Here is a 17,241-nt window from a genome sequence, read left to right on the forward strand (position 1 = left end):
GATGAATAATAGATCGATGGAAAAAATTTGAAATAATACAAGGTCCCTCAACAGGTGTGAAGATGTCAAACTCGCTATTGGAACTTCTCAGTTTTTTGTAAATGTTTCAAAAGCTATGGCATATATGCCTGTAATTTTTAGGATTGCTGTTTTAGTATCTCATTGTTGCTCTCATGAAAATATTTAACTGTGTTACTATTCACTTTCTTCTGACAGTCGTGTTTAAATATTTATTCAAAATATTTAATTTTTATTTGTAAATTTAGTTCAATACACTTATGTAATTTTCAGTAATGACACTAATTGCAGAATTATGTGAGGAATTTTATATCACTTTTTAAAAAATGTCTATTTTTGTCATCCATATTAAAGCTTGAAAAATGTTGAAAAATTCGTAATGTTTTAAAATTAAATAAATTGAACTCATTTTACCTGCATTTGAAATCATTAAGACTTTTGCTCTCATTTTACAGATAGTTTTGTAGCTATTTATAACTATGGTATTTGAAAAGAACAAAATTATTCAAATAATTCTTTTTATTATTAAAATCGTTCAGTCGTGCAGTTGTTAGAATAATTTATGTTTAATATTCAACACAAAATATCACATCAAAAAGTGGGGGTGTTTTTTACAGTTCATTGCAAGAAAAAGCACATCATGTATATACATAAGTCTCTCTATTATTCAGAGACTTCAAAAATGAGAGCTCCCTTCTTGAATATAAAATAAAATATAGCTCTTGTTTGTCACAACACTCGATGCCTTCGTCACCCTGAAAATATTGAGAAAACATACAATTAGCAAGTCGTTATTCGCATTATTTGAGCTATAATTTATAAAAATCACAAACATCGTTTTTAAAATAAATAAATTAAATTTATAAGCATAATGCGAAACACGTTATATCATGAATTAAAAGACTGACTTGCCGTTAGCGCCATTTGTTGTACTCCTCTATTTGATACCTCGCATTTAAAAAAAAAGGCTTTATAATTCCCTTCTCTATAATAATTTCTTTTCTTCTTCTAGAAGAAAAGGGGTCATCTAATTAGATAAAATATGCGAATCACAGACATGAATCTTGGTACCAAACTTCCGAACTTAATCCCTTTGTCTCACCGATATTCTAATAACTGGAATAAAAAAATAAGTATTTATTCGGAACATTTTTAATCCAATTTTTTTCATAGGGATTATATTAATGTCATTTAAATTAATATTTCAAAAATTCCCGACTACTTCCGATACCCGACTACTAAAAATTCTGATGTACTACTCCCCCCTTTTTTTGGTGTGGGGGGTGAGAATATATTATATTGGATTTTAGTGATTCGAGCAAAGGAAAAAGAGGGAGAATATTAAAGCGGGAAAAAATTGTGGCTGAAATTTTATTGCTTTATCACTTCAGTGAGAGTCCGGTATGACAATCCCTGATTTTACCCCGACTGAGAGGTGAACTTGGTTTCTAGATGGAAAAAAGTGAAATAGGACATTTTTCCTCTTTTTTTCTAATTTTCTCGAAAAACGATTTATTGCCAAAAATTGTTATACGCAAAATGAATAATCAATCTTCGCAGAATGAATAGCAATATTTTACATTTTGCTTCAGAAGCATGAGTACTAGCTGTAATTAATGATTTTCTATTGATTTTTCCAATTTTTCAAAAAAAAAAAATTCTTCTGAAATACGATGCATCTTTAAATAAGTTATTTAAATAAAGATTCTAATGAAAAATATATATCTTTTTATTCATATATATACGTTGATGTACCAAAACCAGAGAGCCAGTATGGTGTGGAAATGGAAGAAGGAGGTTCAGCTAGTTCGCTCCATATTTAATTGACCAATGTTGAAATTTCATACAAAATGGCTTTTATGTAGCTTCTAAATGGAACTTTAATTATCCTAAACCATTACTACACAAACATACCAAATTTATTATTGTTTTATAACTTGGATAGAAATAAGGAAATGGCACTAAATAAAGAATAGTTTATTGAGATACGGTGATAGACTTGCGATTGCCAAAAAAGTGAAACGATAAAATATTTTCTGTTTTGGAAACAGAATCTATAATGTTTTAACGAAATCATCCACCTCCCCCCCCCCAAAAAAAAACATTTAAGAGTGGCATAAAAGCAGTGGGAACTACGCTGGTATGCAAAACATAAGCAACAAAGTAAATTTTAAGCAGGTAGCCATGAAATTGCAGAAAAGGGGTTAATGCATCAGTACAATGAACACGAAATTCAGTAGAAAGGTGATGCGTATGCAAATGTGAAGAACAAAACATCGTAGGCGACGTGAGTGTACGCAAAACGCGTACAGTCGTCGCGGGCAATTCAGGACTACAAAGAAAAGAAGAATGGAGGCGCAATTAAAGACATTTGCTGCAAGTGCAAGCGAGTTCTTTTGTGAAATATGGCTAGAAGAAATCACCTGGATGACTTCACACGTGGAAGAATGATTGGAAAGCTGGAGGAGTGGCACAGTTTGACCAGTGTAGATGAAGAGTACGGAATCAACAAAAGTGTCGCTTCGCGTGCTTGGAAAGCCTTCCAAATCATAGGTACAGTTGTTAGAAAAGTTGGTGGTAGCCGCCCTAGGAAAACAATTGCAGTGGATGACTGATATATCGTCCTGCAGGCGAAAAGAGCCCGATGCCAGTCAGCAAGCGTCACTGCTCAGTAACTAGCAATAGCAACAGAGAGGTTTACTGTGATCAGACACCTTCAGAAAGGGGGCCATTCGCCCACCGGCCGGAACGCTGCATCCTTTTGAAAGTTGGCCATCGGTGGCACCATTTAGAGTGGTGTAAGGATCACAAAAACTGAACATCTCATCGAGGGAGCCGTGTACTCTTTACGTATGAGAGTCGTTTCAGTGCCACAAGTGATTCTCAACGACAGTTGATTTAGAGAGAGGTCAGAACATGGTTTCATCCCAGTAACATCACGGAAAGAGACCGCTACGGTGTCGTCGGGGAGGTATTAAGCTGAATGGACGGCATTAAGCTGAGCTCCACGTGTTTGACAGAGGTTCTGTAACAGGAGATCACTATTGTAACGAGGTGATCCTTCCCAATGTGCATCTGTTCTGAGGTGCTATTGGACCAGACTTCGTTTTTATGGATGACAATGCACGGCCACACCTGACTGCTGATGTTCAGAAGCTACTGGAAAGTTAAGATATCACTCGAATGAATTGGTCAGCATTCTCTCCTGATTAAATCCCATAGAACATGTATGGGATGCTTTAGGGAGACACCTTGCTGCACAATTACATCCTCCTGGGAACACCCAATAACTGAAACAGATAATGATTGATAAATGGGCACTTTTACCCCAAGTGCTATTGGACAATCTGGTGCTGAGTATGGAAAGACGGTGCGAAGCAACCATTGCAGTAAGGGGAGGGCATATCCCATACTAATGAACATCTACTTGTTGTTCTTCCTCTTGGACAGACAATCATGTGTAGCGATATTGTGAGTTCAATAAAGCCTTTTTATGTTTGATTCCATACTATATGCATTGTATTCATTTTTGAGCAACTATGCTTTCATCATCGTTTAAGTACAGAATGCTGTTTCTCATTACTGAATTTCATGTCTCGCAGATGATTTCTCTTGGAGTTATGGCAAAAAAAAGTACCTGTTGCTTTAGTTTGCACACCAGTGTATTTCGTATTCTGTATTATGTAAAATGAATAATTATCATACAAATACTAAATTGTTCTCCAATGTGAGCACAAACTTACGATTTTTCTGATAGAAGAAATCATCTTGAAAAACAAAATCGTTCAATAAAGTCTGTTCTTAATAGTTTTTTGATTAGACGTCGTGTCAAAATCAAAATTACATCTTGTAGCTCAGAAAAAGTAACATGGCAGTCATCATTATTCTCAAAGTAAGGGGAAAAAGCTTGCCCATGGTCTCAAGTATTTGTTTGTCGGAAGGGCAGCATACTTTGTTCTTGGATAATTTTGCTGAAAATTGAACAAAGTGTGCATCATGATACTTGCCATCAACTGTGATGGCAACGATTGTTTCAGAGATGAAAAGCCTCACACCTTCGTCCAATCATCCTTTCTTTTTTATTTTCTATCATTTCCCTCACATTATCTTCGAACTTTTTTTTCCTCGGAACTCTTTGTCTCTTCTTTTTTTTATTCCCTCCTATAGTTTTGTGTGCTTTCTTATATTCACCGCATGCTTTCTTTTTTTTTCTTAACGCGGGAACTTTATTAGCATTTCCTTATCTCTAAGTTTTTTTTTAAGTACTATATATGGTAAGTTTGTCTGGTAATTGCTTAGGATAGTTGGATTAGAGTCAGTTTAAAAGCTACATGTAAGTCATTTTGGTATGAAACATATAATTTTGAGCAATGGTCAATTAAATATGGCACGAACTAGTTGAACCTTCTTCTTCCGAACCAAACTTGTACTCTGGTACTGGTATACACCAATATATATTGAAAAAGAGGAAAATCATTAGAAATTTAATTAGAGTCATACTTCTGAAACAAATTGTATAATATTGCTATTTATTTTGTGCAGATTTTAATTATCTATTTTTTTTTTTTGATTTACCATATTTAGGAATGAATTTTTTTCGAAAAAAATTAGAAAAAAAGAGGAAAAATATCCCATTTCACTTTTTACCGTCTAGAAACCAAAGTTCACCTCTTAGTGGGGAAAAATATGGGACTGTCATACAGACACTCACTGAAGTGATAAAAGCAATAAAATCTTATCCATAATTTTTTTCCCGTTTTAAAGTCTCCCGTCACTATCCTATATCCAGATAACTAAGATACAATATTCTTACCCCCCTCAAAACTGGGAGCCTACTGCAGAATGTCGAGGACGTTTGAGATAGCAATTAAAATGACCTAAATAAAGTCTCTGTGAAGAAAACGTTAGATTAAAATTTTTCTGACGAAAAATGCTTAAGTTATTGGACTGCGAAGATTATAGTTTTCCGTATGATAAAAGTTATAAAATTCAGACTAAAAAATCCCACTTTTCTTTGAATTTATTGCATCATCAGCGATTTAATTTCTGTAAAAGTACATGGAACTAAATATAAACCATTGTTTATAATTACAGTATAATGCACTCAGGTGACAAGTCATGGGATAGCAATATACAAATAGCAGTAGTATCGCTTACAAAATGTATAAATGCGCACGACAGAAATTTACAGAGTTCGAACGGGGAATGGTAGTTGGAGCTAGAGCGCTTTTACGACATCTCCTGCAGCGTTTCTTCTGGGCTCATAACTATATCGCTTGGATCCTAGACGACTGTAAATCCGTGGCTGAGCAGATAATTTAACATTTTAGTTGGTATGAGCTGATGGTAGGGTTCGAGCGGCCCAGGCCTCACGCAGCCATCAACCCAAGCTGTCAACAAAGCACTGTGTGAGCTGGTGATGTTCCATAATGGTATGAGCTGTTTTTACATGGAATGGGCTGGGCCCTCTGATCCAATTGAGCTGACCATTGACTGGAAATGATTATATTCAGTTACTTGGAGACCACTTGCAGCCATTCATGGACATGTACCCAACAAAGATGGGAATTTTATGGATGACAATGCGCCATGTCACCTGGCCACAGCTGCTCGCGATTGGTTTGAAAAACATTCTGTACAATTCTAGCGAATGATTTGGTCATCTAGATTGCCCAACACGAATCCCATCTAATATATAAAGAACATAATCAAGAGGTCAATATCCTGCACCAGCAACCTTTGCAGTTTTGGACGTCTCCAGAGGCAGCATGGATCAATATTTCTTCAGGGGATTTCCAATGACTTGTTGAAATCATGTCACGTCGAGTTACTGCTCTTCGAAGGGCAAAAAGAGGTTCTACGCGGTATTATAAGCATCCTACGACTTTTGTCACATCAGTGTACATCTTACAGAAATACAGATAATATTGCTTTAAAGATGAATTTCTTTTATACTTCAATATACATTATATATAAGTTTAATACTTGTAAAAACAATATAGCTTGGCCTCCTCATCTATCTGTCTTTATACAGAGCAAATCTTCTTTTTTTATTTCCCTTTGTACACATATAAATAATATTTTTCCCGTACTGCTTAGATTTTATTTTTGTGTGTTTACCTACATATATTTGCATAGATACTTTTATGTTTTATGTATTTGTGTTTTGAATATTTTATTTTTATTTACAAAAATTTCTTCCACTATCAACTGAGTACTGACTTACGTTTGTAAACCTAGTGTTATACTTGTCGGCACACAAAGAGTTTATACCTAGAGACTTAAAAAAAAAAAACACACACACACACAACTCTTCACGATATTATATTTTATATCGATTTGAAGCATTAAATCTATCTCATATATAACTTGCTTGATTAATCGTAAAAATGCCCCGTTTAAAAGTAATACCTGGAGTCGTTGAATTCATTCCATTCTTTCGTGAAAGGATTTCGACATTTTGCTATGTAATGACCAGAATTGTTTGTTCCATCATGATCTACTACTCCATATAAAACATACGAGCAACCATCTCCTGGAAATAAAGGAATAAAATAGATAGAGGTTAGATATCAACTTTATTCTAAACATACCAAGTCCGTTTCTAGACTTGATTAGAAGATGCACATTTAATATTATCGATTTTTCTCACTTTATAACTTTTTATAACATATAGCATATAGTTCCTGAACAATCCTTTTTGAATGGGTGAAAAATTATTGTAATACAAAATTATCGAATCATAAAATAAAATGCACAATCGTGAAAAAAAAAAAAAAAAAAAAAAAAAAAAACCAGACAATAAATAAAAGCTCAGATGCATAAGAAGACAGAAAATCGTGTAAATTTTATGATTGTTTGAATTCTAAAGTTTCATTTGAAATTTTAATTGGTCAGCTCGTTCATAATCTTATAAACATGCATAAGTGTTGTATAATGATATAACTAAGATTTAGAAAACTAGCCGCCTTTGGCGACCAACTTGTTCGCCTATATTACTGATTTTTTCAGGCTGTTAAATGATTAATGTGAAATGTTATTTGATGTTATCTGATGCGACCGAAAAACATGAATTCAATTGAACAAGTTTATTGTAAATTCAAAGATGTATATATATATGAAATAAAAGCAGAAATGAAAATCTTATTACGGAGTTAGTAATAAGTAAAAACCACGATTGAATTTTTTAATGGATGAGTTTGATTTCCCTCATAGCGTTTCAAAAAAGATTGTGTGCCAAATTAAATTAAAAATATTTTTAAAATTAAGGAGAAAATTTATACAGAATTCAAATTAATATTAAAAAATGTTGAAAAATAATTGTTTTGATAGATTTGAGCCTCGATTTCCATAGGCAAGTTACAACAATTACATATCTGGCGACGGTTAGGCCTATTTTTGCGCTCGATTAAAGGTTCTTTTATATTTTCTTTCCTTTCATTGAATGGAATTGAACTGAATCCTGTTTATGACATACAACCCCCAACGAACCCACTCCAGAAAATTCCATATAACATTATTAACTCCGTTAATTAACTAAGCGAAAGATTAAATTAAATGCAGCTGTAAAAACGTTCACTGAAGCAGTCTGATATGTTTGTATGACGCTTTGACTGTTGCCATTCGATAATAAGTAATAAGAGCGATTTCTCTGCTACGTATGTTAGTGTTTTATATATGGAGATTATCGTAATCAAAATGGTTCGTCGAAATGATGTTTTTAATTTTGTCAATATATGTTTTCTTTTCCAATATTTTACCTGAACAAAAGCCCTGAAATAATTTTAATAGTTCAGCAGCAAAATACGAAGAAGAATAAATTGAAATCCAAAAGAACAGGAGAAATGACAATAGTATGTATGTAATTTACTACCTATAATAGTTCATCAGGAAAATAAAGCAACTTAAATTATTATGCCCTAAATGCAAATTAATTACTATTTAATTGCTATATGAAAAAAGTCAAATACGAAGGCGGTTTAATGTTGTTTCTTCTCTTTCTAAGTTCTGAGGTATAGCAGGAATAATAATTGACAAATAAAAAGATTTCTTCGCTTGCCAGTAAGCGAAATCGACTTAAAATGAGTTTTTGATACATAAGTTCAATATTACCCTTTCAGTTACCTTTAAATCTTTGTGTGTAACATTAATGCAGATCATAACCATAATGTTAAATTTACAGAACTACACACATTGGACTGTTTCCAGTATTTAAGAATATGAATGAATTGTTAATCCACTCCTTAATCTGTCTAACTTATTAATATTTTAATAAATGTTTCATTTTGTCTAATATGTATGAATATCAATAATTTAAATTCTTATAAAGAACAATTGTCTTACCTATGGAATTCTGAGCTGCAAATTCTGAAATATTTCCCAGAATCAGTGGACACTCAATCATCATATTTAGTTTTTGTCCGTAGGAACTCGCAGAAAAACGCTTAAGATCTGAAGAATAGTTAATTTCTTGTAACAAATGAAACGTTAAGAGATGTAAAATAGACTCTAATTTGAAATAACAGAATATTGTTGAAATTTTAAAATATACTTAATAAACTTGCAGTAAGTCGATAATATTTACTTGTAGGCAGAAATTTAATTTTATATCACCTCATTTTTACTCAAAAACTTCAACCCGCTGGTGTGGCATGGAAGTTTGGAGATGGGGTGCCAGCTCAAGTGTCGTCCTCGTCCTCTGACCGTGGTTCAAAATGACGAGGTCCCTCCTAACATAGCCCTAGTGTTGCTTTAAAACGGGACGTTCATGTAACTAAACTATCAAAAACTCCAAACATGATATAGCATTCCGTTAGTCGTGCCTTATTTGAGAGACACACTATTTTCAATAACTAGATGATACTACGTCTGGGAAAAAATCTTTTTTGCTGTTTTCCTAGCTTTTTTTTTCTTTTGTAAGAATTTTTTTTGTGTGTTTACTTTAAACTGTGCTTCTTATCTATATTATTTATTAATCTTAACAATATATACTAGTGTAAATGACGGATACAACGCGACCACATTTGTTTGAAAAAACACGAGACTAATGGAGTATTACTATTAAAAAGTTTTCAATTTCACTAAAATTAATTATATGCTATTTAAAAAATTATTTTTTCGGTGTTTCAATATAATAGTTGTTGTACTATCATTTTTGGAATTTAATAAGAATAAACAAAACTTGAAAAAGTAATATTGCATTATGAACAGTATGAATGAAATAGGAGTATTTGAGACTACACAAAATACTAATTACAATGATCTCTAACTATTCCTAAATATGATCTTTTCAGTATGGAAATATATTAATAGAAAACAGTCCTCTCCAACACAAATTATAATTTGTTAGAAATATTGAAAAAAGAGACGCTCAATAATTAAACCATTTGACTGCTGGAGTTCTAAAGGTTCATTTGAAAGAACGAATTCAATAGCCTTGTTTATTGCACAAAATGTATTGAATTATATACAGAAAACAATACTATGTATAATAAATATTACAAAATAGAATTCAAACTCTACTGTTTAAGTCGCACCAATATCAATGCAATCTACATACAGTGATTTGATTTGATTATCTACTCGATCATCTCAAAACGCTTGATTAGAATAGGAATTCTCAGAATCTACTGTGTTTAACATTAGTATCCAGAACAAATGACCTTCTTGGAACATGTAAGTAGATGGAAAATAGTTGTCCCGATGTGACAAACATTTGCCATTCTCCTGTTGGGATCACATGATGTTCCTGAGGTAGGCGTGAACTTCCACTGGGCTCAATAGTTGGCCTCGTGGGAACCCTGATTGAAAACGCACAATTGTACAAAATTTCAAACTAAACATAACTGCAGGAAAGGAATAAAAAAATCCATTATTCCATTTTTATAACACATAAAACAATACATACACCAAATAAATGTAATTAGGAAGATTTTAGATTCCAGATGGAGCCCATCAAACTGGCGTTCAGTGAGTTTGAAGAATATCTACATGAGCCCATATCAAGCGAATAAAAATAACTATCGTTCGAAATACCTAACGATAGAGCAGACAGAAATATATTTTGGTTCAAGAACATATTGTTAGATTATGAAGCTTACCAGGATAAAAGTAGTATTGTTCAAAAATGCTTGGAATTTTTCGGGGATAGCTTGTATATGCAATTTCATTTCTTACGGATATTTGTGTTTGAAATATGATATAGTTTCTTTTATATCCTTTCTATTTAAAATACATTCGTGCTGGCAATATATATAAAATGCATACATATAGATACTTCTGGCTTAAAGCAAGTGGGTTAATTACCAATTCACATTACGGGTTAATTTCGCTTATGTATAGAGTCGATACATTTTTTTACTATAAAACTTTTGCAAGCAAAACGTTTAGCATTTGCTTCTAACAAAAGAGTATTGACACATAATACAAATTTCTTTCTGTAAATCTGTCAATCTTTAATAATTAATGTACATTTTTCTGTACATTTTTCGAATGAAATTTTATGGCAGCTTTTGTGTTTGTCACGTAGTAGGTTAAATAATATTTATTTCGACAATAAAATGTAATAAATATAATAAAAATTCTTTTTAAAAACACACTTTTATTAATCTATGTTCAAAGCAGAATTTTAATTTTTAAAAAACTTTAGTACTTTCTGTATCATAGGTCAATATATAATTTATTACGATAAATATTTCAGAATCTTAAAATCATTTTTTCTCAAATTCACTACCAGGTGGCGCTGCACCACTCATATGAAATTAAATTTAATTAAAATTTTTGATCAATTAATATTTAAGTACTAAAAAATAATATAAAAGTGTACTTATTGAGCAAGGAAGGAAAGTTTCAAAGCTCTAACTCATGAGAAAGTGAGTGTAGAACCGCTTACTTTTATAAAGATGAAGCAATTCAAAGCAAATAAAAATGTATAAAAACAAAAAGAATCCCCATAGTAATCAATAACAAAGGAAGAGGAGTTTGGCTCTAAAGGATACGAATGACTAGAACTCTTGGAAATTTGTTGACTTCGATTTTCTTACTGGATCTGGTTTTCTTTTTACAAACTTCACAGTACTGTAAATATAAACATTGCATGATGAAGTAAAATGCAGTTTGATAATTGAACACATTTTGAAACGAATTTCATGCGCATTAATTTGTATGTGAATTATGTATGTCAAAACCTTCTATTATAAAGAGTTCCTTGTGATGATCATATTAACTCGTTGATTTATAAATTCTGTCTTATTAAATGAACCATTTTATTATACCATATTAGGATATATAGCTGCAGATTTCACTTGAATTTTGTTCTTTGAACTAAATTCATAACTGGTTTGAAACTCGTGATTCCATATTTCAATAGGTGTATCTGGTACAATATATATATATATATATATATATATATATATATAACCAATCTAAAGTAAGAAAAAGTTTGAAAACGAAACAAAACAGTTTCGAAATCGCAACTAAAATTTATTACCTATTTAAACTAAAACCAAAAAAGAACTTCATAGTATTTAGAGAGCGTAATTGCAGCTACTTCTAAAACACAGATGAATTGATACAAAAGTATTAGAATCAAGTTAATAGGAAAAACAAAAATAAAATAAAAATTAAACCAAAAAAATTATTAAAAAAAATATAAAAAAAGAATTCGGCCTGAAGACTTTTTCAAGGGTCACCCTCAGGCAGCCGTATTCTTTTTTTATATTTTTTTTAATATTTTTTATATTTTTTTTAATAATTTTTTTGGTTTAATTTTTATTTTATTTTTGTTTTTCCTATTAACTTGATTCTAATACTTTTATTTATATATATATATATATATATATATATTAAAGGTTTAGCATTTCAGAAGTGAGCCATACATAGCGTTTTTTAAAGTTAAATTTAACAGAAATTGCTTCATTAGTGAAGTTTTTACATTGGGTTAATTGTAAAGATTCAAATAAATTAATAATTAAGAAATCGTTTTATTCTTACCTTTCTTAATAATTGGACTAAAAGCATTTTTGAGAATGATACGAGTTTCGACTATTTTCTTTTAAAAAACAAATAAGGAAAGGGTTAATAAAAAAAATATTCAAATTCGCATTTGGATCCAGAAAGTTTGTAATTCATTATGTAAAATTAAAATAAATAAATTTGCAATACTTTTAAGAAAATAAGGAATACCCCTATATACTATAAAAGGAATACCTCTGCCCTGCCGTAGCTTCTGGGAGATCTACTAAAAAAAAGTTGACTAGTAGTCAACTCGATCGCCGTGAATAGTAAATTAGGGCTCTTTTGCTGACGTATAATGAAGACCATACGTATCAACTTGGAATCGGCATTATTCCAGGAACACCACCATTAGTGTATATGAGTTGGTTTGACGTTCGCTAAGCCCCGAAATCGGTAGACTTCAAAGTTCTTAACTATCGATGTGTTGCCATGGGCATTCATGAGAACTGAGGCTAAACAGGAACAGTAGCAGAGTCATGTCCTTGAGGCAGGTGGAGAAAGTCAGGACTTCTTGCTATTGGTTGTTGGGTGAGGGGGTCAGCTACCGTTGGACTTCGAAATTGTTTGACTCTGTTTACGTTATTGTCAGTAGTGTATCTTCCAGGAAAACTTATTTCTACAGGAACTTCTCAACTCCACATTTGAGGTGCCTCCTCCCCACCCCTTCGGAGGGATTATTACTCCCATAAGAAAAGAATCTCTGATTTTCGACTTTCAATTTTTCTTAACTATTATTGAAATAGTTCGCAAATGAGAATGATTCATTGATTTTGAGACACAATAGAATGGGAGGTACTTACAGGTCTGTTTGTTCCATCCAAAATTTCCGGAGAAGAAAACAGATTGAAGCATTGCCTTAAAGAGGTATTTCTGTATCCCTATGAAGATATCAAATACCTTTTAAATTATCTTCACGTGTATTGAAACATATTTCAAAAGAACGTTTACTAATTGTAATAAGGAATGCTATTTTCGGATACTTACATAAAAGATTTGGAAAACTCTCAGATTATACTTTTGTTTGTTAGATATCTTAATTTTAGACAAAAATTTTCAAATCAAATTATCAAAAACGCATATCTTTTTTTTTTTCAGATAACGAACATGCGAAATGCCATTTTACCGAAAAGATGATGGAATCATAAATTCCATAGGTACATTAAAATAAAAATCAGAAAACTATAACTAAAAACTTATAAGAAGTGCCCCAAAAAGGCAACAAAATTTATCAATATCTGTGCATCATATCAATGATGCGCAGATGATTCGAATGATTTTGCTTGATTGCTTTCGTCTAGTTCTCATTTCTTTTTTAAAACTTCATGCATTTCCATGCTTAATCGTAATGCATATGTTACGGTCAATGTGAATAATCGGTTATTATTAATACTCACCCCTCATTAATAATAATAACCGCCTCTTTTGGTCAAATATCGCAAATAATTGACTTTAACTGGTTATTATGAATAATCCTAATGAAGTTTGGCCAATGTGATTAAACGGTTTATATAGGATTGGGACATGGGGGTGAATCTTTGTATATGTTTTTTAAACTTGCTTTGAAGTTTTTCTATGATATTCTTCTTTTTCTTTATTTCATAATTGATTAGCCTCGTCTTTTATTTTTTTTTTGGGGGGGGGGGGGAGGGATAACTCATTGAACAATCCCAATATCTATCTGTTGAAGGAAAAAAAAAAAAAGAAGAAGATATTTTGAAGCATTAAAAAAAAACGGATGGATTTAATGGCGGATATAGTAGATTATAATTTTTTTTAGGGGGAGAGGAGATCAATCAACATTTCTTCTAATTTTTTACTACAATCCCTGGATTTTAGAGTCCGTGGAGAGTTGCGGAAATCCCACGAAGATTTCGGGGCGGAAGGGCTGCCTCCCCCATATATACGCCCTTGGATGGATTTAAATACACAAAAAAAGCGCAAAGGTATGAAATTATCTAGCTGTTGTCAACACATTAAAAACTGACATTGACCAAAATTATTGATTATTGATAATGACCGGTTAATGTGATAAATGCTCATAAATTATTCACTTTAACCGGCTTATTTGGCAACTATTAATAATGACCGTTAGTATTAATAATAACCGATTATTCACATTGACAATAACACATATATGATGCACGCGGTTTTAAGAATTTTCCATTATGCAACTTTTTCCAGAAAATGACGCTTTGTTTTATTTTAAAACTCAACTATTCGTTTCTTAAAATTAAAAAAATAAGAATTTTATGAAATTTTACAATTTTTAAGTATTTTCGAGTAAAATTCGAAGTATTATAACTTAATGAATCATATTTCAACAAATTTAATAGCTTAAAAATACAAAAAAGTTATAAAATATTTCATTATATATTACTTATCAAAAATAAATCTGTTGTCTTTTAAACGACACGAGTCAAAATATATTCTATAGAATAAAAAGAGATAAAAATAGATTCGTCACTTAAAACTCCATTACACGTTTATTTATTTATTGAACTTTCGCTTGAAAAAAAGAATGAGAGTTTTCTCTATATTACCTCTGGAATAGGCAAAGAGAGATCCCAGAACGGATCATAAGTAATGGAATCATTGTTACATGTCATACATTTCAAAGTACTCTTTAACTGGCCGGCGAATAAATCTGCAATAACACAAGAAATATCTGTTGTTATTAACTTGATTAAATCAATACTTTATTTTTCTCGAAGTCATTTTTGAAATGGTGAATGCTCATATTTACCCACTATTAAACTATCATCTGTATCCCTATATTTTCTCCATGTCTTGAAGGCATCACTGTTAAATAGAGAGAATATAATAAATATAGAGAGAATATAAAATAGTTCAGTTTGGCACAAAACAATATTAGTGCTCTAGTACAGCAAGGAATGAATACATAAACAAGGATTATAATTTACTGATAATCATATAATTTATTGATACTTTTTATTCTTTTCTTAAAACATCTTATTAACGACTGCTCGAACAAATCAGAAAGCATCTTTCAAAAGGCAATTCGCAAATTAGCAATGGATCTTTTCCGAATAATATCTTTTATAATATGCGATTCACTTCGAGATTATCAATCAACGCAGCTTCATCCTCTAAAAATTTTGTCTTTAAAACAAACTTGAAATGTAAACTTCAGCATAGCAAGAAGTTTTCAGTATTTTTTTATTTGCAGTTTCGGTTTGATTTGTTCAAAAATGTAATTAAATATTAAAAACATTTACTGAAATTTCTTCCCCTTTTTAGATCCTGACTCAACGTGAAAATGTGTCTTGCTCTCATTAAATAACTCTGGTCGGGGAAAAAAGTACTCATCTCTTCATGTTTCAAGTTAATGACAGTGATGTTTGAGATTTAAGTTTTTATTTGCAGATCTAGTAGGATTATGATCTGCAATGATTCATTGTGTCATTCGTAAGACATACTGTTTTAATTCACAGAGAATTACAAGAGCTCATTTAGCTTATTTCAAATCCAAAAAACAGAATATTTTACTGGCTTTACACATAAGGCTTGATTCTATTTTAAATATATTTGGTAATTATAACAAATATTTAGAAAGTCTCACGCTAAATATTTTATTGAAGGGAAAATGCAAAAGTAGAGAATAAGTGAAATATGCTATGCATTTAAATCTAAAAGCTGTAACCTGGAGGGAAATTGTCAAGTAGGCAGGCATCAAACTATTAAAACACGCTATACATGTTCCTAAAATCAAATACTTCAATGGTATGTCAATTCATTAATCAAGATTCAAACAACCCTGTAGATAAATGGCAAATTCCAAAGTAATTATTTCTCTAATAATCTAGATTGTAACACAATGGGGAGGGATTGTCCTGAGAAATTTCTGTAGTAATCGTGAATAAGGACAATGACAATCATAATCAAGAAAAAATAATTTTATCTCAAAATTTGGAAGAAAAAAAAAGGACATTTTTGACAATATGTATATACTGGTCGGCTAATGAACATGATAACTCAAAATCTCCCTTGAATACAGGCGGAAAATCTGATATTTAGCTTTTACACCAAAAACTTTAGATTTCTGTCAAAATTTCAATAAAATCCGTCAGCGATAAAAAAAATTCTAGTAGATGGGTGGATGCAATTTAACATGAAGTTATATTATTGGTATTATAGAGCTGTCAAAGCTCTATATATTTGCGTGACGGCTTAGACAGATGAAATTTGATTGTCACCGACATAGCAGATTTGCATTGAATTTTGAATTCTACTGGTAGAAACCAAAAATCCATAATCAATTTTTTTCACTGTAGTGTAAAACGTGCCATATTGTGTTACTATTGTAACGAAGATATAAAAAACTAAGCCGTTAGTTAAAAAAACAAATGAAAAAAACAATTACATTTATTATAACAAAGCAATTCACAACAGCACCAGACTGAAAACATGCCCATCACTGACGAGATTCAGCTTTTATACCCATACAGAATGTTCGAGAACAATCCAATTTGAATATTTAAGAAATATCTAGTACCTTCCAGATCTTAAACAATAGATAATTTAAATAAAAGAATTCCAGTCTTTGGATACAGCACAGTGGCTATTTTTCGAACCACGGACCAACCAATCTTAAACGAGATGCTCTGCCGACTGAGCCACGGCGATTGCTAGTTATTCGGGTTTAGGCGGCAACATGCGAGAAAGTTGAGAAGTTCTGCTGTTTATTTCACAATGCCATCCTTTCTAACACTAGAAATAAGAAATTTATTCGAAGTCTTTAAATATAATAATGCAAGTGTTTCATACTTTTGTGCTTTCTTACAGTCCTTTTATAATATGTCAGAGAAACGTCTTTAAAATACTATATTGCACAAAGCCGTGTTCCGACAACCTGTGGCCATACGGATAGGGTCATAAATCTGCCAAAGGACCCATTGTATGACAACTCCCGCTTGTGGACGTCGGTCCGGAGCTTCCCTGAAATTGTTGGTAAAATGAACATATATCAAAGAAACCATAAAAACCACAAGAGATGGGAAAGAGGGGGAAATGTGCCAGCCTCAAGATGGACACAGGTAGTAGGAACGAGGCTTAGTTCATATCCGGATTTTATAGCGACCCACTTTCTTAAACTATCAGTTTTTGTCGTCGGGCTATAATTCTTAAAAAATTGAAGTGAAGAGAAAATACAACGTATTGGAAGTATGTTTTGTTCGCCTAAATATACAA

The 17,241-nt window shown here is 31.8% G+C and overlaps 1 protein-coding gene across 2 annotated transcripts in view; it reads right to left on the reverse strand.

The window, feature by feature from the left end:
• Positions 1–519: 519 nt before the first annotated feature.
• The window catches only part of LOC129958379 (ubiquitin carboxyl-terminal hydrolase 2-like), a 56,162-nt gene continuing 39,440 nt past the window's right edge, over positions 520–17,241 (reverse strand). For both annotated transcript variants that reach the window (XM_056070836.1, XM_056070837.1), the window contains 7 exons: positions 14,777–14,832; positions 14,574–14,677; positions 12,834–12,911; positions 11,016–11,094; positions 8,362–8,469; positions 6,430–6,553; positions 520–773 (listed from right to left, as the gene is read on the reverse strand). In XM_056070836.1, the coding sequence (XP_055926811.1) occupies positions 695–773; positions 6,430–6,553; positions 8,362–8,469; positions 11,016–11,094; positions 12,834–12,911; positions 14,574–14,677; positions 14,777–14,832 (628 nt within the window). In that variant the 3' untranslated portion in view covers positions 520–694. The remainder of the gene's footprint in view (positions 774–6,429; positions 6,554–8,361; positions 8,470–11,015; positions 11,095–12,833; positions 12,912–14,573; positions 14,678–14,776; positions 14,833–17,241) is intronic.

Source organism: Argiope bruennichi, chromosome X1 (assembly GCF_947563725.1).
Source record: "Argiope bruennichi chromosome X1, qqArgBrue1.1, whole genome shotgun sequence".
In the NCBI taxonomy this organism is placed as follows: domain Eukaryota; kingdom Metazoa; phylum Arthropoda; class Arachnida; order Araneae; family Araneidae; genus Argiope; species Argiope bruennichi.